The sequence below is a fragment of the Leucopleurus acutus genome, assembly GCF_964270905.1.
Source record: "Leucopleurus acutus genome assembly, chromosome: 1".
In the NCBI taxonomy this organism is placed as follows: Eukaryota; Metazoa; Chordata; class Mammalia; order Artiodactyla; family Delphinidae; genus Leucopleurus; species Leucopleurus acutus.
Window position 1 is genome coordinate 193,413,069 of NC_139142.1, and position 22,801 is coordinate 193,435,869.

A 22,801-nucleotide genomic window follows, 5' to 3' on the forward strand; every position below is an offset into this window, starting at 1 on the left:
AGGATGTATATGTTTATTCCCGTTTAGTACACAAAAAAGATGCAGCTAAATCACAAACAGATGCAGATGTTCTGAAAATGGAAAACTTTCTGTTACTAGAGGCTTTAAATTTTGGTGTCAGCATAACAAAAACTCAAACATTTATCTGACAGTTTAGAGCAGTCCTCCCATTAGAAAGACACCTGCACCAGTCTTAAGCCTTTTGGGAAAAAAAGGTCTCAAACTATAGCCTTCGTCCGAATTTACCTAACGGATTTGTTAGAATACAAATTTCTGGGCCCTAATCCCCAGAATTTCTGACATAGTAGTAGGTATGGATGGGACCCAAGAATTTGCATTTCTAACAAGTTTCCAGATGGTGTTGATGATAGTGGTTTGGGAACCACTAGCCCAGAGCAAGTGGCATCTCAAATGAGCCATGAAGAAATATGCAGGAATTAGCTAAATTAGGTGTTTGTATTGATGGAGGGAGGGGCAGTACAGGAAGCTGAGGGCAAAGGTTCAGATAGAGGACACCTGCATATAGTCCACAGGGACCCACAGGACCCTAGGGAGGGAAGAATAGTGAGAGATGAGCATGCTGAAGCAAGGAGGAACCAATTTTTAAAGGCGTTTTACCATCGTAAGGTAGCTAGGATTTGGGTGGAGAGCCACAGAAGGACTGTAAACAGGAGAGAAACATGATCAGAGTGCAGTTTAAGAAGATCATTGTGGCTATAGCATACAGTGTGGACTGAAGGTGGGCCAGACCAATAAGGAGACTGGTTAGGAAATTACTGAGGACAGAGGTTGATGACCGGGAGCTATATAGTGGCAGTGAAAATGGAGAAAAATAGGATTTGAAAGATATTTAAGAGGTAGAAATTAAGTTCTTAATCATGCATTTGGTGTCTGGAATGTAAATGAGGGAGAAGTATCAAAGTTCATTCCTAGGTTTCTGCTTTGAGCAATTAACTGGTACTGGTCATTGAGACAGGTAACACAGTGGGTTAGAGGAGAGGGGAGTGGAGAGAGTGACGATTTTATTTGGGGAACCTGTTGATGTCCCGTAGGTCACTGAGTATACAGATCTTGAGCTCAGGACAGTGATCTAAACCGAAGTTACAGATCTGGGACTCACCAGCATGTACATAATTGAAGCAGAATTGTGGATGGAATTTCCCAGGTATAATCTGTAGAGCAAGAATAGAAGGTGACTAAGTTTAGGAGATCCTTGAGGAACACTATTATTTAAGGGGAAGACTGAGGCAGAGGACTCTGACAGAGACTAAAAAGCTGCTGACAGAGGAGTAGGCAGAGAGTCAAGAGAACGTGACATAATGGAAGCCAAGTGCCTCCGCCACGCCAAAAGCTGGAGAGAGATCAAGTTAAATAAGGAGTAACAACATCAATTAGATATTTGAAGCAAATAATCGATAACCTAAGTACAAGTCCTTACAGTGGAGTTTTATGAGCTCAAACTAGAAATGTGGAACGTGAAAAAGTAGAGGCAGACATACAGTGACAGCCAATTCCTTTTTTTATCATTTCAACATGATTTCTATGAATTTCTCTACTATTAATAATGAAAACTGAATATGTACTTTAAATATACCTTTTTATATTAAATTCTGGAAATTTTTTGCAGTCCTCTTGTATACATTACTGCTTTCCTTTAGAATAGTGAAACCTTCTGAACAGATGGTAGCTTAAAATTTTATCTGTGAAAAAAGTAGTAGGAAAAGTAATCGATATAAGATTGCATTTTTTCTACAGCTGTATTTCATATAAAAGCGTGCCTAAGGATTTCATTTTTAGAACTTCGTTTCTAGGCAGTGAACCCTAGACTAATAAGAGCTCATTTTTTAAAGATATAGCAGAATTTTCTCATTTTATTTTAAGGCAATCCTAGAAAAATGCATCTTATTCCATTTTACAAAAACCAATATCCTGAAATGCTTAGATTGCCGTGCAGAGTTGTGTTGTTGTATTTTCTAGTGTTTGAAAGCCAGTAAAAGCAGTAACAGGAGACTCATGAGGGCTCTGCTTTGGCTTTTCCTCTCTGGAAATGAGATTTGGGGATCTGTGACAATCTTGAGTTCTCAGATTTTACAATAAATACCCATGGGGTCATCTGGAAAGCATGAAAATTTCTGATAATTTAGAAGTTGGATTTCTTGATTAAAAGACTACCATACTGGGATCATATAGATTTCCTCTGCAAATGACAGACTCATCTGGTTAAGAAGTATTTTAAAGATAGTTATTTTAAAAATTCAATATTTCCTCTCATTGAGGTTTAGAGTTTCTATGTGAAAATCTTCAAGTATCAGAAAAATAAATGATTTCCCACATATTGGCCATGGAAAGAAAATATAAATCATAACTATTTTTCTCTGAAGCAATGGTTCTCAACCCAGTGAAACCCTTCGCAGTAACTTGAAAAATCCCTAGGAGTCCCTGTGGGTTGAAAAAAAACTTCCCTTTTTGCCAAACGTTTCCACCCACTGTCCCTCAAAGACAACGTACATTTCCCTGCTTTGTACTTTGTTATGTGATTCCCTTCAGCTAGAATGTCTCTTTATATCTTCTCCACTTTCCTCCATTTCTACCTACTGATATCCATCAAGACCCAGACCAAATAGCACCTATTCTATTAGGTTCCTGGACTTACTAACTACACACAACAACATATAATATATGCTGTTTTATATGGTAGCTATTTACATAGCTTACATTGTAAGCTTACATTGTAAGCTTCTGGAAGACAGGAATCATATATTATGCCTTCCATGTTGCCTAGTATGATACCTCGCATATGGTTGTCACTACATAAACCTTTGTTCATTATAATTACATTTCAGATATTCAGATATAGTCAAGCTAGAATTTGGAACAATTCTCTCTTTTTCTTTTGGCCCTAGCCAAAATATAGAAGACCAGAAAAATGGTTCGGATTCCCTCTTTTGAGATCCTAATCATTCAAAATTTAGAATTCATCCAGGTACAACCAGAAACAATTACGTGCACATAGTGGCTACAGGTTTCTCCTACAAAAAATAAGATTGGCACTGGCAAAAATACTAGTTTTCCAAGAAATTTCTCTCATTCCTAGGATAGAGTGTTTGAATCTTGATCTGCTGATTTTAGTAGAAGCCTTCTTAATGGATTAGTGATTGGTCAATTAATGAATAAAGTTTTTTAAAGTAGAAAGGGGTTAAAGAAGTGTATAGATACTGTCATTTAAGATACAAATAATCACTCACCAATATTTTTGAAGTAAGTCCTCTTCTTTGACTGTGGATCTAATCGTTCTCTTTGTAGCATAAATCACTGCAATGTATTATCTATTGTTCATAGTTTTGGTTCTTTAAGTAGGAGTGAGAATCTAAAGGGTTTTTTGTTTGTTATTTTGAGGTTATCTGAGTGTAGACTCCTTCTGGATTTTGGTTTGTTGACCACCACAATATATTAAAATTTTCCTTACTTTCCCCTAAGTTAACAGTTCTTTTAGTGACTCACCTTTATGGAGTCCTTCCAAAGCATTCAAAATAGAATTTTGTACAAATGTCTCCTTTGCTTACACAGTCAATTTAGTTAACTTATATAAAATGATAACAAATACTCTTTTATCACTTATATGTGGAATCTAAAAAATAAAACAAATGAATGTATATAACAAAACAGAAACAGACTCACAGATACAGAGAACAAACTAGTGGTTACCAGTGGGGAACAGGAAGGGGGGAGGGGTAAGTTAGGGGCATGGGATAAGTGATACAGACTACTATGTATAAAATAGATAAGCAACAAGGATATATTGTGCAGCACAGGGAAATATAACCATTATTTTATAATAACTTTAAATGGAGTATGATCTATAAAATATTGAATCACTATGTTGTATGCCTGAAACTAATATAATATTACAAATCAACTATCAAGAAAAAAAGATGATAACAGTGGGCATAATCTGGGGACAAGTACAACTGATTCTTAACAAGTAGCAATTCAACTAGTTGGAGCAAAAAGGCATTGTGTTCGCTGCCAGTACTAGCATTCAGCATGACACGGGCCATACTCAGTATGTTTCACCCAGGGAATGGAAAGTAACTGCTAATCTGGTGAACTACAGATCTTCCTTGACTTTCAGTGGAGTTATGTCCAGGTAAACCCATTGTAGATTGAGAATATCTTAAAGTCGAGGATGCATTCAGTACATCTGACATCATAGCTTAGGCCAGCCTACCTTATCCGTGCTCAGAACACTTACACTGGCCTCCACTTGGGCAAAATCATCTAACACAAAGTCTATTTTATAATAAAGTGTTGAATATCTCATGTAATTTATTGGATACTGTACTGAAAGTGAAAAACAATGGTCGAATGAGTACAGCATGGTCGTAAGTGGGTCAGTTGTTTACCCTTGTGACCGTGTGGCTGCCTGGGAGCTGCAGCATCAGGAGAGAATATCGTACCACATATCACTAGCCCCGTAAAAGATCAAAATTCAAACTCGAAGTACAGTTTCTACTGAATGCTTAGCACTTTATGCCATCATAAAATCGTAAGTCGAACCATCTTAAGTTGGGGACTGTCTGTAGTTAAATGGTGAGTAAAGTGATCTTTTTGTACTCTTATTTTATACTAATACCTTTCTGACATTGTTCCACATAAAAATTGAGGATAAGTATCTTATTCAGAATTAAATAACTACATGCTGTGTGTTAGGTGAAGGACAGTGGGGTTAAAGATATGCAGGGGGGAAGGATAAATAAGAATCTGCTAGAAAATAACTTTCTTTACTGGATGTGTTATGTTAATTTGAAAGAGCTATCAAAGCCCAGCATTGAGAGAAAAAATAGTAAAATACGTCTAGGTTATTTCAGGTATGTATGTTTCATTTCCATATTTATAATGACTTTTCTGAAGAGTGCATATGAATATTTCATTTAAAATGTTGAAAGAATCAGAGCAGGAAATAGAAAACTTGGGAAGATGAATTCATTTTTGCCTTTGGGGAATTGATTATGGATACCCTTGTAGTATCATAAACCACTCATGGTAGTTTATGTCAAGCCACAATATTGTGGCCTAAAATATCAGAATGAGAATGCGGAGGTAAAATCAGCTCAGAATATTTTGGAGATGAAATGAAAGAAAGGATGGCTGGAAAGATCCCTATGGTAAGGTTGGATTTTGTCTTCACACCATTTTTAGAGATGGAGCAGTTCTTAGACATCATGTAATCCAGTAGGTCTCAACTCTGGCTGTGCATTTGAGTCATATATACAGGGAAAAAAGAGCCCAAATTTTAAAAATTGCTGTATTTCGTATAGGTCATATCCTCTTCCTTAATACAATAATCTTATTCAGGGGTATTTAAATACCCTTCTTATTGTTTTCGTACTTATTTTTGGTAATGTGACAAAATGACTATAAAGGGAGGTTATATAAAATGATTTTCAGAAAATACCTTTTATAACATTCTACTGTAAAAAAAAAAACAACTGGTTTAAGGAAGTCTTTGACTTAGTATAATATTGTTAAACCCAACTACTCACTTTTAGGACTATTTTTTGATCCCTCAGAAACCCTGTTTGAGCAATGTTTGCCTGTGGATCTTTCTAAGGTCCTGAGAATTTTCCTTGAAATATTAAAACATACTCAAAAGAATTGCATCCTACACAAATCTGTTGACTCACTGACCCCTAATGCAGGGTATTTGTTCTGCTATTGGAAGGTGAACTAGAATGAAATTCAGTCAAAGTATAGGCAACACTGTTGTTTGTTTTTTATGTTAAAACTCTGCCCAAGTAGGTTTGGGTGGGTTTAAATTTCACCTAGAAAAATGAGATATTTTAGAATTTTACTTTCTGGTTATTAGGTTTGCCTTCAAATTTTGATGTCTTGCTTTTCCAGGGTTTTGAAGGTGTTTCTTTCACGAACAGCCCAACGGATTCCATACATGACCGGTGGACGGGTCATGAGGATGCTGGCAGTAATACTCCTGGTGGTGTTTTGGTTTCTCATTGGCTGGACTTCATCTGTTTGCCACAATTTGGAAAGGCAGATTTCACTCATTGGCCAAGGGCAAACATCAGATCACCTCATCTTCAATATGTGCCTCGTTGAGCGCTGGGATTACATGACAGCAGTTGGTATGTGATCACTTGCTTTGTGCAATTTTATCCTTTGCCCACTAGCATTAAAATGGACTTCGTTAGAAGCCTTGCCAAGCCCTTTCACAAACCCTAAAGGAATTTCACCTAATATGGTTTTGGTGAAACAATATTATGAAAAGATAATAATGACATGCGGAGTGCAAACTTTTTCTGAGAGTTTCCATCTTTTTCAAAGGTGTGTAGCTTTGTTCAGAAAATGTAATCAAGAAGGAGAAATACAGTCAGTAAAGGCAACTTCTTTGTACAGAGAGACTTTCTACTTTCCGTCCTATCAGTGTGTCCCTATTTGGCTAACAGAAGGTGTTCTCTTGACTTATTTCTTTAGCTGGGAGGAAAAAGGAAACATACTGGTATTTTTTTATATAGTTTTGGTCCTATGATATATCAGACTTGGTATCTAGAGCACTCTGGGCAAAATTTCTAATTTATCTTTCCTCTAAAGATAATTTATTGGGAATTCTCTGGAGGTCCAGTATTATACAAACACAAAGCCATGCTCCTTGGAGATAGTAAATTATGTGACTGAGAAGCTGGAGAACTTGGAAGAATCCCATGATGAGTTGGGCCAAAAACAGATTATTTTTCTGGTAGCTCAGTTTTTTGAAAAATGAGGAAGAGAAAAATCCATAGGAATTTTTCTGTTGTTAATATTGGGCTATTTTAAACTAAGCCTCCCAAAATACAAAAACCCTTTATTATTTTGTTGTCATTCCCCTCAGTCAACCAGGGACAAATCTTAATTTTATTTGGCAAAAATAAACCCATGAATTTAATTCCCATTTTCTGTCTCCCCCATATTTGGCAATTGTTCATTGAATGTTCACATTTACTGTTTTGCTAGAAACTAATGTATATTTAGTTTACAATTTAAATGGAATAATATTTTTCTGGACAAGATATTTTAGGAATCTTATAGGCCTGATATCTGTAATAATAAAGCAATGTGGGTACATAAAGGGAATTGTTACAATGATAATATATAAAGTCAATCATCATTATTTTGATCAATATCAAAGAAGATATCAGTAGTTTCGTATCAGGAGATATCAGTATCAGAAGATAAAGCATAGAACTAAGGTAAGAAGCAATTCCAATTCTGACTTTAGTCTGGATATGAAAATTAAACAAATTGTACAGATATAAAATTTCTACTTAATAGAAACCTATAACATTATTTTACGTTCTTCAATCCAAGTTAACCAAACTAGGGAAAATCATTTCCCAATATTACTATGAAGAAAAGCCCATTATACTTCTTTTATGTTTTACAAAGACTATAATACTCAAATTCATAATGAGTCATCATTGGGTAGGCAATGAGCAAGCGGTAATGAGCCCAAGAATTTGCACTTGTAACAGGTTCCAAGGCAACGCTTTTGCTCCCGGTCCTGAAACCGCACTTTGAGAAGCACTGCTCTAAGTCTTTCTCCATTCTAATGATTCCAACTCCACAATCCCTGAATTGGGGGGGCAGGGTGTGGGTATCTGTGTGTGTGTGTATCTCCTAAAAGTAATCTATTAATAGATTGAATTTATTGATTTATCACATCACTTTCTGGTTCTCCAGATTCCTTTAACAGGTTTTTAAGACTCCCATCTCCCCCAAAATGCCCTGACTTTAAAGAAAAAGCAAAGACTCACAATAAATGTAACCATCCAGCATTATTTACAATGTATTTCAGCATTACCCCCTTTTCCAGTTAGGCATTGCCTTCATGCTTCACACAATTCCCACCCACCTCCACCACTGTTCCTATCAAAGGAAGTGTTCTCTATACCTCTTTACAATATTCTAAACTTTACCATGCCTCAAAGAACTTCTCTTTTATAAAGATTCCTGGGTTCAGGTCCGAGTCGTTGTCTTCCTTTATTGAACTACCATTGTACCAAGAGTCTTTACCACCTAATTTTGCTTTTCAATAATTTTTAACAATTCTCACGTATCTGTGTAAACCAATAGTAAACTACCTGATGAGAGGAATAAGGCCTTTATATATTTTATATCTCCCGTAAAGTGTTCAACACCTTACTAGAGACATTATAGGTATTCAGTGGATCTTGTTTATCATATAAAATTCTTACTTATATATAAAGAAAGTTTATGTAAAATAAATTGCAGGTTACTGTCAGTTATGTGTTCCTACTTATTTCTATATAGAAATCACAGATGTGACCTTCTTTAGAGTGTAAAATACTGGAAAATAAAAGACTAATGATAGGGTGCAGAGATCAAGAGGTAAGAAGGTAAATGTTTGGTGGTGGTGTTTTTGCTATCTTCCAGTCATTGTTTTTGTCCTATAAACTACAGAAACACATTAGTTTCAAAAATTACACTTTTCTTGCAGTAACACAATTCTGTAAAGAAAAGTCAAGACACGTGATTTAACAACAGGAACAAATATTTGAAATTAGGACCATCTTGAAAACTCAGAGACATGTGGTTGCTATAAACTTTTTTTCACACTGCCCTACAGCGATTTCATTTATTTCTCTTTCTGCATGTGGTATTAGATATTCCATATTTAACCTCTCTTAATTTAATGTTTGCTAATGTGTAACATATGCCTCTTTTCAGTCCTCTTTATATATTTCTATAAGTACCATGTTTACCATTAGTTATTTTTATATCCAGGCTGTTATTCAAGAATAAATTCATGTATCTTCAGTCAGCCAGAAAGAAACATGTACTGAAAGCTAAATTATTCCCCGTTTCCTAAACAGTAATGTTTCTATGCAGGGGGAAGGATGTAGAGAGGCTGGAGATAGGTTTTACCTTAAAGTTGTTGTGAAAAATCTTTGTCAAGAAGCTTAGTGTCAGAAGTCAATTTAGAAAAAAAGGAAAAGTGATGGTTAATTTATTGATAAACATGTGTTCTGGATCACCTTTACCTGTCAGAAACAATCTATTTTTTTTTAATGCAAAATAAAGAACCATTTGAAAGAGTGTGATACTAGTTTTCCCACTGAAGTAGAACTCCAGTTAGAAATATGGGTCATAAATTTAAAGAATGGGCCCTTTCTATTTTTGCTTACTGCACGGGTCTGCTCAGACCTGCCCAGGTAGGTGCTTTTCCTACCACAGGTGTTTCAGAAGGAGGAATCAGGTATAGAAAACTACTTGGAAAAATCTCTCAACCTCTATGAGCCTCAGTTTCTTCTTTGAGGAAATATCTGAAAACATAGGAAATATTTCAAAACATAGAAATGGAAGAAAAATGACTTTCAGAATCCCATTATTATTTATGTCTGTTTATAATTCTCAGTAATCATTGTTTGTCCTATATAAAAAAATGTGAAGTAAACTTTAATGGAAAGCAAATAAAGTATTTCTAAACATTGCGACTGGGAAAGACAGGTGAACATTGGCCAGGGTGAGAAACACTTTACAGGCCCAGTAATCTGTTTTTTTAAAAAAAGATTTTATATTATCTCTTGGAAAGAGAACCTCAAAATTTGGATGTTCCAGAATATTTCTAGATCAGATTAGAATTCCTGGAAAAACTTAAGCTGCCATACTTCTTTGAAAACCATCTACATCTGTAATAAAGATAATACCGCAGTACTTACCCTAGTCACCTTTATATGACTCAGCACTTCTCTAAGCGTGTTTCAGTATCTTATCTGTAGCTCACTGAAGGCGAAAGGAAGGATTCTCACATCTGTTCGCTCTCTTTCCTCTCCCAACCTAGTAGCTAGCTATCTGTTCTTCACAACATCACCTGGATGGTCACCCTATATCCCTAGCACCTAACAAAGTATCTGTCAGTTGTAGGCTCTCGAGAAATATTTGCTGAATGAACAGAGAAGGAACTCAGTTCCTTTATTGTGTATTATTTTCTATGGTCAGGGTTAGACCAGTGTGAGGAGACACATTAAAGCTAAAAATCCAGGAGTTACACAATTGTACCCAAATCAATTTTAACGGTAAAGTGTATGTTCAGATTGGGGAAGGTGTTTTTGAGCAAATTATGTAAACTAAAGTGACAGCCCCCAGCCCTTTTATGAAATTTGACCTCTGACTTATCCGGTCAAAATAAGAGCTTGGTACAAATTTGGCATGACAAATCAGAATTATAATTTTTAAAATACTGCATAATGCATTTACAAATATTGAAGTAGAATAAAACTGATTTGCTTTTGATAAAAATTTTTATTATTTCACCATTCTCCTAGAGCTGTGTAAAGAATAAAGGAGTTGGGATGGGCAAACATTCCCCTAAATTAATGGAGAAAGCAAATAACTATCCCAAATCATACTCATTTTGAAAAAAGTTGGTAGTAGGATTATGAGATTTTTTTTCTGAATCTGTGTATGCCAGTTAGTCAATTGGTAGTCAGTTATTCATGTTCAGGATTTTTCACAATAGCAATCAAATTTATCATGGTTAAAAAGTTAAAACTTCATTACCCTGTGAGTTTCCTAGTTGGTTGGTACAAACTGACAAATGATTGGAACTGACTTCTCATGTCTGAATTACCTTCCTAATGTCACAAGACCACATCTTTACACCTAGATTTAGAGCTTGCGGCCAAGGTCCTCCAATATATAGCTTCCAAGTATGGAATACATAAATTCGATAGCAGAGGTGGTAACACAGTGGAGTTCATTCTTCCGTATACTTAGTTGGTTAGCTGTCAATTTCTGACTACATGTTCAGAACACAGACAACATACTGAACCAGCACCGGTGACCAAAGTAAGTTAGAGTAAGTGGGCAGATTCTTACCTTGCCTACGAGAAAAAGCAACAGTGCTGCAAAAAATTGACTGCTGAGGGATGGCAACCTCAAGGACATTTAGAATTTCTGTTCCATGGCTAAATCTCTGGGTCAAACTTTAGTTCAGATCTAGGCAAGCACTGAAATGTTTTCTTGATTTCTTCCAGAAGTTAGGTGGCGATAATCTAATGTGATTAAAAGTGGACATAATTGAGAATAAAGCTGTTTTGCTGCCTTCCTTAACCAGCACAAGAAGATACACAAAAAGCTCGATCCAGGCTTCTCTTTATCTTCTATTATTATCTGTATCTTTCTGTATCTCTGATATGGCCTAACTCTTCTCAACTGCATTTACATGATCTAATAACTATCCCCCAACAAGGACTGTTTTCTAAATTAGGATCTTCCCCCATCTCTTCCTGGTTGTGAAAAGTCCACCAGTATACGAGGTATCTCATGGTTCTGAAAACCCCTTAGAGCTTGACATCCCTTGCTTTATGTTTTATTCACCAAGTTTACAAAACGACATAGAGAGAAATCTAAGCAGTGATTAAACAGGTGTGATAAGCTTGGGTTCACATACTCATTTGGGAATTTTAAAAGATTTGGTTGCTTGCAGAGAATTCCAACATTGATTTCCTTACTGTTCAAAAGTACTCATTTATTTCCATGAAATTTCACATGGAATGTTTTCACCACAGAAAATATAATCTTTTCTCTTCTTCATTAACATGCTATTCTTTGTTCTCCTGTTTCCTGGTATAATATTTTAAACACAAAAAAACGGACAATGTGTTCAGTAATTTAATTAGTTGTACACCAGTGTTTAGAAGGAATTGAGAATACAGTAACGCTTACTGAGTTATATAGGGAAATTCTAAAATAGCAATTGTTTCTAAGGATTAAGATACTTAATCACCCCAGAAGATTAGGCTATGTTGTGACAGGTGAAATGTGATATAAGCACCCTTTAATGAGTATTGGGGAAAATAGATTAGACTTCTTCTCCATCTGACTTAGATTAATGTTCATGATTTAGGATCATTTACATACATCTTCTTTTATTCTGATGTACCATATGCCTTAATCCGCGCTACATCATTGGTTACCATTTTAAAAATGTATTTTTAATTTTCAATCAAAGGATAAAAGCTTGACCGCATTGACAGGCTTGGGCTATATCATGAGAAACTCACACACACTTTCTGAAGGTCTTGCTTGAATGTTTTTAGAATGAGTCAAGTGGAGGTTATTTTCCTTTTTTATCTATATACTACATCTTCTGAAAACTATTTTACTTCTTTGAGGAGTATTTATTTGATGCTAAAGATCTGAGAGAAAGGATAAATTAATTAATTTTTGTTCCTTAATTTTATCCTTACAGTGCCATTTTTCTTTCTGGAAGTGAAAGGAATTTTGTGATGGGGTAAGGACTATCTTGGGACAGTAACCCCCACTACAGTCATTCTAAAACCACTCAAGCTAGCCCTTCAAAAGTACAGTGAGTTTCTAGTGATGTCGCCCAAGCAAAGGCAATTCTCAATGCCGTCAGTCTTCCATAAAGGATTAAAATTTTTAAATACTTTTTTGTTGTTGTTGTTGTTGTACGCGGGCCTCTCACTGTTGTGGCCTCTCCTGTTGCGGAGCACAGGCTCCGGACGTGCAGGCCCAGCGGCCATGGCTTACGGGCCCAGCCGCTCCACAGCATGTGGGATCCTCCCGGACCGGGACACGAACTCGCGTCCCCTGCATCGGCAGGTGGACCCTCAACCACTGCGCCAACAGGGAAGCCCTAACATACATATTTAAAGTGGTAACAAATAACCCCAATTCCAACTCCCACCTCAAACAACACATAGGCAAGTGGCAGGGAGAGAGAAATGGAAGGGATATTCCTGGGAGACCCAGCCTGCTGCCCTGACCTTGACCTGTGCCCTCAGGGGCCCTGATCTCATCCTGTCCCTCTCTTCTGTCTCTTCTTGCATTCATGACCTTTAATGTGTGTCCATAAGCTTGGAAGAACCTTGGGTTCACTACATTTCTGTCCACCTCAAACTTTAAAGATCTTGTCCACCTCAAACTTTAAAGATCTTAAACACATATGCCAGAGAGAAGGGAAAGTACACTTCCTGTCCCTTCCTCAGTCCAGTGGAGCTTGTGAAATACTTGACCCCACGTCTAGAGCTCTGTGAAAGGGAGCAGTAAAGAAAACCCAACCTGCAAATGTACTCAGGGCAGTTCTGCCTAGAGCTCCCGGCGGTGAGTGGGGAAGAGGATAGGACAGTTAGGTTGCTGTATGAACTTTAAACTTTGTTTGATTAACAACAGTGTTCCTTAGTATCGCCACACAGTGTCTCTGACCCAAACTTGAAATTTTAGCATTCAGAATTCTGCCCCAGTCATTTAAAAAATTTTTTTACATCTTTATTTGAGTAGAATTGCTTTACAATGGTGTGTTAGTTTCTGCTTTATAACAAAGTGAATCAGTTATACATATACATATATACCCATATCACCTCCCTCTTGTGTCTCCCTCCCACCCTCCCTATCCCACCCCTCTAGGTGGTCACAAAGCACCGAGTTGATCTCCCTGTGCTATGCGGCTGCTTCCCACTAGCTATCTATTTTATGTTTGGTACTGTATATATGTCCATGCCACTCTCTCACTTTGTCACAGCTTACCCTTCCCCCTCACCATATCCTCAAGTCCATTCTCTAATAGGTCTGTGTCTTTATTCCTGTCTTACTCCTAGGTTCTTCATGACATTTTTTTTCTTAGATTCCATATATATGTGTTAGCATACGGTATTTGTCTTTCTCTTTCTGACTTACTTCACTCTGTATGACAGACTCTAGGTCCATCCACCTCACTACAAATAACTCAGTTTCGTTTCTTTTTATGGCTGAGTAATATTCCATTGTATATATTTGCCACATCTTCTTTATCCATTCATCTGATGATAGACACTTAGGTTGTTTCCATCTCCGGGCTATTGTAAATAGAGCTGCAATGAACATTTTGGTACATGACTCTTCTTGAATTATGGTTTTCTCAGGGTATATGCCCAGTAGTGGGATTGCTGGGTCATATGGTAGTTCTATTTGTAGTTTTTCAAGGAACCTCCATACTGTTCTCCATAGTGGCTGTACCAATTCACATTCCTACCAGGAGTGCAAGAGGGTTCCCTTTTCTCCACACCCTCTCCAGCATTTACTGTTTCTAGATTTTTTGATGATGGCCATCCTGACTGGTGTCAGATGCTATCTCATTGTAGTTTTGACTTGCATTCCTCTAATGATTAATGATGTTGAGCATTCTTTCATGTGTTTGTTGGCACTCTGTGTATCTTCTGTGGAGAAATGTCTATTTAGGTCTTCTGCCCATTTTTGGATTGGGTTGTTTGTTTTTTTGTTATTGAGCTGCATGAGCTGCTTGTAAATTTTGGAGATTAATCCTTTGTCAGTTGCTTCATTTGCAAATATTTTCTCCCATTCTGAGGGTTGTCTTTTGGTCTTGTTTATGGTTTCCTTTCCTTTGTAAAAACTTTGAAGTTTCATTAGGTCCCATTTGTTTATTTTTGTTTTTATTTCCATTTCTCTAGGAGATGAGTCAAAAAGGATCTTGCTGTGATTTATGTCATAGAGTGTTCTGCCTATGTTTTCCTCTAAGAGTTTGAGAGTTTCTGGCCTTACATTTAGGTCTTTAATCCATTTTGAGCTTATTTTTGTGTATGGTGTTAGGGAGTGTTCTAATCTCATACTTTTCATGTACCTGTCCAGTTTTCCTGGCACCACTTATTGAAGAGGCTGTCCTTTCTCCACTGTACATTCCTGCCTCCTTTATCAAAGATAAGGTGACCATATGTGTGTGGGTTTATCTCTGGGCTTTCTATCCTGTTCCATTGATCTATCTTTCTCTTTTTGTGCCAGTACCATACTGTCTTGATTACTGTAGCTTTGTAGTATAGTCTGAAGTCAGGGAGCCTGATTCCTCCAGCTCCATTTTTTGTCCTCAGGATTGCTTTGCCTATTCGGGGTCTTTTGTGTTTCCATACACATTGTGAAATTTTTTGTTCTAGTTCTGTGAAAAATGCCAGTGGTAGTTTGATAGGGATTGCATTGAATCTGTAGATTGCTTTGGGTAATAGAGTCATTTTCACAATGTTGATTCTTCCAATCCAAGAACATGGTATATCTCTCCATCTATTTGTATCATCTTTAATTTCTTTCATCAGTGTCTTATAGTTTTCTGCATACAGGTCTTTTGTCTCCTTAGGTAGGTTTATTCCTAGATATTTTATTCTTTTTGTTGCAGTGGTAAATGGGAGTGTTTTCTTGATTTCACTTTCAGATTTTTCATCATTAGTGTATAGGAATGCAAGAGATTTCTGTGCATTAATTTTGTATCCTGCTACTTTACCAAATTCATTGATTAGCTCTAGTAGTTTTCTGGTAGCATCTTTAGGATTCTCTATGTATAGTATCATGTCATCTGCAAACAGTGACAGCTTTACTTCTTCTTTTCTGATGTGGATTCCTTTTATTTCCTTTTCTTCTCTGATTGCTGTGGCTAAAACTTCCAAAACTATGTTGAATAAGAGTGGTGAGAGTGGGCAACCTTGTCTTGTTCCTCATCTTAGTGGAAATGCTTTCAGTTTTTCACCATTGAGGACAATGTTGGCTGTGGGTTTGTTGTATATGGCCTTTATTATGTTGAGGTAGGTTCCCTCTCTGCCTACTTTCTGGAGGGCTTTTATCATACATGGGTGTTGAATTTTGTCGAAAGCTTTCTCTGCATCTATTGAGATGATCGTATGGTTTTTCTCCTTCAATTTGTTAATATGGTGTATCACATTGATAGATTTGCGTATATTGAAGAATCCTTGCACTCCTGGAATAAACCCCACTTGATCGTGGTGTATGATCCTCTTAATGTGCTGTTGGATTCTGTTGGCTAGTATTTTGTTGAGGATTTTTGCATCTATGTTCATCAGTGATATTGGCCTGTAGTTTTCTTTCTTTGTGACATCCTTGTCTGGTTTTGGTATCACGGTGATGGTGGCCTCGTAGAATGAGTTTGGGAGTGTTCCTCCCTCTGCTATATTTTGGAAGAGTTTGGGAAGGATAGGTGTTAGCTCTTCTCTAAATGTTTGATAGAATTCGCCTGTGAAGCCAGCTGGTCCTGGCTTTTGTTTGTTGAAAGATTTTTAATCACAGTTTCAATTTCAGTGCTTGTGATTGGTCTGTTCATATTTTCTATTTCTTCCTGATTCAGTCTTGGCAGGTTGTGCATTTCTAAGAAGTTGTCCATTTCTTCCAGGTTGTCCATTTTATTGGCATATAGTTGCTTGTAGTAATCTCTCATGATCTTTTGTATTTCTGCAGTGTCAGTTGTTACTTCTCCTTTTTCATTTCTAATTCTATTGATTTGAGTCTTCTCCCATTTTTTCTTGATGAGTCTGGCTAATGGTTTATCAATTTTGTTTATCTTCTCAAAGAACCAGCTTTTAGTTTTATTGATCTTTGCTATCGTTTCCTTCATTTCTTTTTCATTTATTTCTGATCTGTTCCTTATGATTTCTTTCCTTCTGCTATCTTTGGGGTGCTCTCCTCCGCAGCTCCGAAGCTTCCCCCCTCCGCCACCCGCAGTCTCCGCCCGCGAAGGGGCTTCCTAGTGTGTGGACACTTTTCCTCCTTCACCCCTCACACCTCCCACTGGTGCAGGTCCCGTCCCTATCCTTTTGTCTCTGTTTATTCTTTTTTCTTTTGCCCTACCCAGGTATGTGGGGACTTCCTTGCCTTTTGGAAGGTCTGAGGTCTTCTGCCAGCATTCAGTAGGTGTTCTGTAGGAATTGTTCCACGTGTAGATGTATTTCTGATGTATCTGTGGGGAGGAAGGTGATCTCCGTGTCTTACTCTTCTGCCATCTTCCCCTGAATTCATCCCCAATCTTTTTTTTTTTTTTTTTTTTTTTTGCGGTACACGGGCCTCTCACTGTTGTGGTCTCTCCCGTTGTGGAGCACAGGCTCCGGACGCGCAGGCCCAGCGGCCATGGCTCACGGGCCCAGCCACTCCACGGCATGTGGGATCTTCCTGGACCGGGGCACGAACCCGTGTCCCCTAGCATCGGCAGGCGGACTCTCAACCACTGTGCCACCAGGGAAGCCCATCCCCAATCATTTTTAAAGGAACCAAATGTAGGTAATGTACAAAATGCATTAAGCAGAGCACCTGGCACATTCAACAGATGTTAGCTATGAAGTCAGACGAAATAAGGCACAAAAAGTACTTTTGAGTAGAATTCTTTTAACTACCACTGGCTAATTCTAATTAGTATATTAGTTTAAAACACAAACAATTGATGCTTGGAAAAATGTTTATTTTCTTTAGTAGGTTAAAAATACTTCCAAGGATTTTGTCCACCTCTGTTAGTAATAAAGCAAAAGAAAGTCTCAGTCGAAGGATGTAATTTAGGGAACCCTGGTCAGGAACCAGGAGACCTGGGATCCAGTCCCTCTTCTGCTGTCTTCACTATGAGTCAGCAGGGAGGGAGCTAGCTTCTCCATGGGTGTATCCTACGGCCCAGCTCTGCCCATCCCTGTGATGTGCTGCTCCCAGGAGCTGAGAAGGGAGCAGACATTCTGGTCCCCGGTGTCCTAGTTGTGAAATACATTGCAACATCCATCTTCTCCATGCTTCTCAGGTGAACAAACTGACTTCACCACAGCCAGGATAACTGCAGCTCACCAAGCAGCACTTTCACGGCCACATCCACACACTGAAAAATGTACCCACAGACCACGTGGTCTCACAAAGTCACTTCACCCTTTAAGATTCTACCAGGAGTAGCATTCTCATGGTTTTCATCATTGTACGTCTCATAACTGTCTTTATTTTAACCAAAGAAAAAGCAGAAAGCCTGTAGAGTATCAAGGCTTCTGTTTGAAGTCAAACCCTGGAATGATAGAATTTGAGCTGTTCTCAAGCATTATTGAAGTTCTTTGACTTAGTACTTAACCATAACTTCTATGCAGCCCACCATACTATTAGAATAAAAACAGAGTAAGTTTACTTTGACCATAAATTTTCTAAGTGGATAGGATTTAGAGAAAAACAGAAGACAAAATTAAAAGACACGTTTGGAAAATGAAACCTAAATGCTTCTTGTATGTATTTATTTGTGCCATGTAAACTAATTTTTAAACAGGCTAAGAGGCATAAAATGTTATTAAATACAAAATGCCTTTGCAACATGGCAAAGCAGGGGACCACAGCTTGAGAGACATTTGTACTTTGATGTTGTCTTTCTCTCAGCCCCTTTGGGTGTTCTAAGATAACAGATCTGGGACATCTTCAGTGGCAAAGAACTGATATTAATTCTCACTTCTTTGCTTGACCCAGGCCTTTGGAAAGATAACTTGAAATTACTTTCATTATGGCATATTAATTTTTTAAAAGCTATGGTAGTTAACTTTTGACTGTCATTCCTTATAGATTAAAAATAGAATACCTCAGTTTTCTGAAAGCCCTATTTGAATCTTTAAATATGAATGCAATTTCCTATTTAACTATTACTATATGGACTTATAAATACCACCACATGTAAAATAGATAGCTAGTGGGAAGCAGCCGCATAGCATGGAGAGGTCAGCTCGGTGCTTTGTGACCACCTAGAGGGGTGGGATAGGGAGGGTGGGAGGGAGACACAAGAGGGAGGAGATATAGGGATATATGTATATGTAGCTGATTCACTTTGTTATAAAGCAGAAACTAACACACCATTGTAGAGCAATTATACTCCAATAAAGATGTTAAAAAAATAATATTTTTGCATTCATCATTCTTGTGTGCCAAGCACAGTACCACACACCTAGCAGTCTATCAGTAAGTAGCAATTGCCACTATTAAGAATAATGCCAGTATGATCTTTAGATCATGTATATAGATGTATCATGTATAGAGATGTTAGATTGATCTAGACATCCATCAGTGTTAGATGGAGTGGTAGGGTAACAGAAAGCCTACATCTCTAATGACGTGAAACTGATATCATTTATATTCATTGAATTCAACAAATATTTATTAAATCTTATCCGTGTGTGATCAGTACTGTTGCTATCATCTATGTGGGCAAAGACAGAAAAAATAGATGAAAGACTCAATTCTTGCCCTGAAGAAGGTCATCACAGTCGGGGCTCAAGACTCCATGAACAATTTTCTCCCAATTATATATTGTGTGTCATTATTAGTCTCTGCATTGTGTAGTATACATAGTTAAAAATTGTAAGAGATTAGAGGAAGGAAACTTCAGTGTAAGTTAGAATCATTTCAGGTGGCCTTGTGATGGAGGTGGGACCTGAATCAGACATTGAAAAATTGGTTAATGTTTAGAAATGCGGGTGAGAGGAGATTTCGTGTGTGAGCAATAGCATGAACAAAGACTCAGAAGCAAGAAGAATCTTTGGAGTGTTCAGAGGATGGTGAGTCTTCCTGGGTCAGCTCAGAGTTCGTGATGGGGAGCTTTGGGAGACTGTGTTGGATGCATAACATGAGGTCATAGAGGGCAAGGAGTAAAACAGTAGTGAGCTACTAAAGATTTCTAAATGAAGATGCATGCAGCTCCTCACAAAAGGCTAACGTGAGGGCCAGAGACTAGGCAAGAAGTCAGAGTCTAAGAAATATACAAGCACAAAAGAATAAGGCCAAGCAATGGGACAGCTAACAGGAAGCCTGGGTGGCAAGAAAGTCTTGAAACTTTCTTGCAAGAAAGTCATCAAAGTCTTGAAACTTGAGATATGTCTGTCCTAGCAGGAACCCCTGTAGTCTTCCTTTGGGAGCAGGAATTATTCCAGGGTCCTAAGTGGGTGTGAGTGAATCTTCTAATGGAAATACGAATCAGTTAACCCAAATGGAGTGGCAGAGATTTGGACAAATCCTGATATGATCAAAGTGGAGCTTCAGAAAAATGAACTTGTCACTGTTATGAAGAATGAATTAATAAAGGGTGAATCCAGGTTTAGATGGGACAGTTGGTAAATAATTGTAACAAATAAGGAGTAAACTGGTAGGAGCTTAGGCAAGGATTATAATTGTGGACATTGAGAGAAGTGATACCCATGAAAAGTAACTCAGGGTAGAAATGTGTCAGTGAAAGGTGGCACTGAGATTTCAAACCTGAGTGAAGAGGCAATAGTAGTAGCATGGACCAGAAGTACAAGCCTTAGGAAAGAAAGTTATACACGAACACGTCAGTATTTCCTGACCCAGTAGAGCTCGGCTGGAAAGAACATTCACAGACATGGCCAGTGGCCAGCATACAGAATAATTGGGACCTCCACTCTAATCTCATGGAGACCTTTGAGTGAGGTTTATTTTCCCTTTAACTTCTGACCACATCAGGGTTTTAGAGTAACTCTTGACAGATATGTTTACTTAAGGGATTTTCAATGAGTAGGGCACTGCTTATTGTTTAAATATGGTAGAAATATGCTGAAACTTTGGCAGGTAAAACACCTGGGCATATGGGACTGGAAATCAGTGTTTCAGTATATAAGTAGGTTACCCCTAGGTAATGCATTTGGTGAAATGTTTTCTCCAAATTAGAGCTTTCTTTTTGTTAATTAGATATCATCTTCCCATGAGGTCATGTCACTAAGACAGATGAAATGGATGGTAACAGTTACTGCTCAGAATGAATTAAAATAACAACATTCAGTTTGAAAAAAAAAAGGTCTAAGGAGATGTTTAACAGTAAGAACCAATTATTTAACGTCTGTTTTTATTTATTTATTTATCTGACATCTACTCTGTCAGAAACTCTTAAGTGCTTTATAGCCATGATTCGATTTCATTAGCAAATAATCCCATGAAATACGTACTTTTATTATCCTCATTTTCCAGGTAAGGAAACTGTGACCAGAAAGGTTAAATTGCCTCAGATTATGCAAAGTTAATTAGGGATGCAGCTAGAATTCCCCATCAGGTCTAGTGTGACTCTGAAGCCCTATCCTTAACTGCTACACTATGCTTGTCTCTTCTGGCTTGAGCAGGCAAACGAGGTAATTGTGAATTTCACTAAGCCGTTAGCATATACCCTCCAAAGATGCGGTGTCTGTCATGTGTGAAGAAATAATGGTTCAATTATAAACTATGCCACTGAATGTTTAGCAGCCTATTTTCTCACATTTCTGGCAATGGAGGTCTTTACGTATTGAACCAGACTCAATGCAGTAAGAATTTAAATTTCTAGGAGCTGCATATAAACACATTATAAACTTTCGTTGCCTTCAGGGCTTTATTGTGACCCAGATGCTCTATGAACAGCTTAAACTTAGGTTGGGAATGTGGAAAATTATTTTACAATTGCAATTGTTTTAGGAAAAAGCCAGGTATTAGCGCACACATACACACACACACACACACACACACACACACACACACCCCACAATCTGAGATGCCAAACACTATTTAAATTTTTTTCAATTAAAACACAAAGTGTACCTGTGAAAAAATCCTCTATACACTGAATAAAAATTTTAAATAAATATATGGCATAGGTATTCATATATGAACATTTTGTATGCATCTATTTCTATGTGTTTCTATCCTAGACACACAATGCATGCTAAAGAGCTTAAAGTTTACTTCCTTCTTCACCTGTAAAACTAACAGAGAATTGTTTGTTTGTTCTTCTCACAGCTGAATTTTTATTCCTCCTATGGGGTGTTTATCTCTGCTACGCGGTGCGAACGGTCCCATCAGCTTTTCACGAGCCGCGCTATATGGCTGTTGCAGTTCACAATGAGCTCATTATCTCCGCTATATTCCATACAATTAGGCAAGTGATCTGCAGAGCCACTCAACAACTGTTTTATTTTTCTGATGTGTTGCAGTTTAATTTAATAGCAAAATTGGATAAGATGCATAACGGAAAGATGTAGGACGGATAGTGTTTTATAACTTGACTAATTTCTTTGTCACAGAAATGGCAAATGAATCGTTTTGTTTTTTTTTTAAACTCTGCTCTTCTTAGTTCCTTCTGATGAGTTGTTTATTGCCTTCATTTATTTGGAAGGGTAACTCAGTGTTATTGTATTGTGTTAAACCACTTATGGGGATGTCATTAGGTATATTGTTTATGATACATAATACTGTTCTGAAAATATAAAGCAATACATGCATACATTATAAAATAGATACAGGTAAATTGTCTATGTTTTCATTCATGTTTATTATGCTGGTTTATACTTTCAAAATTTTAACACTCAGATAACTTACGTATGTGAAATCTGTTGAATTCAGAACCAAAAAACCACTCCAAGTTGATGACTGGATTTTTGTGTGCAGTGGGGTTCTTTCATCATTACACTGTAGTGATGACTTTCTGTGGTAAGAAAATATGGCCTGGCCCTCCGTTTCTTATTATTCCATGTATCTCCATAACCAATGAGTACAAAGGAGGAAGAAAGGGGCTTATGATAAGTGAACAAAATGAAATATGTATGACTTGCCTCAACAAGAACAACAACCAAACAACAGCAACCAAAAAGGAATCCTATAGCCTGAAAAGCAACAAAAAGATGCTATTTAATTGTTCGACATATATTAAAAGTTAGGACACACTTAAGAATGTAATTAGAAATTTTGAATATTAGTCTTGGCCCGCAGTGGAAAGATAGAGATTAATAATAGGGTGAAAAGGTGTGGATCTGCAGAAGTTTTGCAGGATGTTTATCACCTCTCACTTTAGTCAATAATCATAAAATGACATCTTGCACTTCTAGGAATAGATGATGCCAAAGAACATTTGGGGCTCAGGCATAATCTACACTTTTTAAACTCTTAAAGTAAGAGAAAGAGGTATTTATGATCTGACAACCCTGGAAATTCCATCAGAGACGACCAGGAATCAAGGGAATTT

At 37.4% G+C, this 22,801-nt stretch overlaps 1 protein-coding gene across 1 annotated transcript in view; it reads left to right on the forward strand.

Moving 5' to 3' along the window:
• GPR158 (G protein-coupled receptor 158) overlaps window positions 1-22,801 on the forward strand; it is a gene marked incomplete at both ends in the record, with an annotated part of 322,105 nt that overhangs the window by 288,172 nt on the left and 11,132 nt on the right. The window contains 2 exons of the mRNA XM_082833639.1: window positions 5,902-6,140; window positions 21,580-21,718. Of these exons, the coding sequence (XP_082689765.1) occupies window positions 5,902-6,140; window positions 21,580-21,718 (378 nt within the window). The remainder of the gene's footprint in view (window positions 1-5,901; window positions 6,141-21,579; window positions 21,719-22,801) is intronic.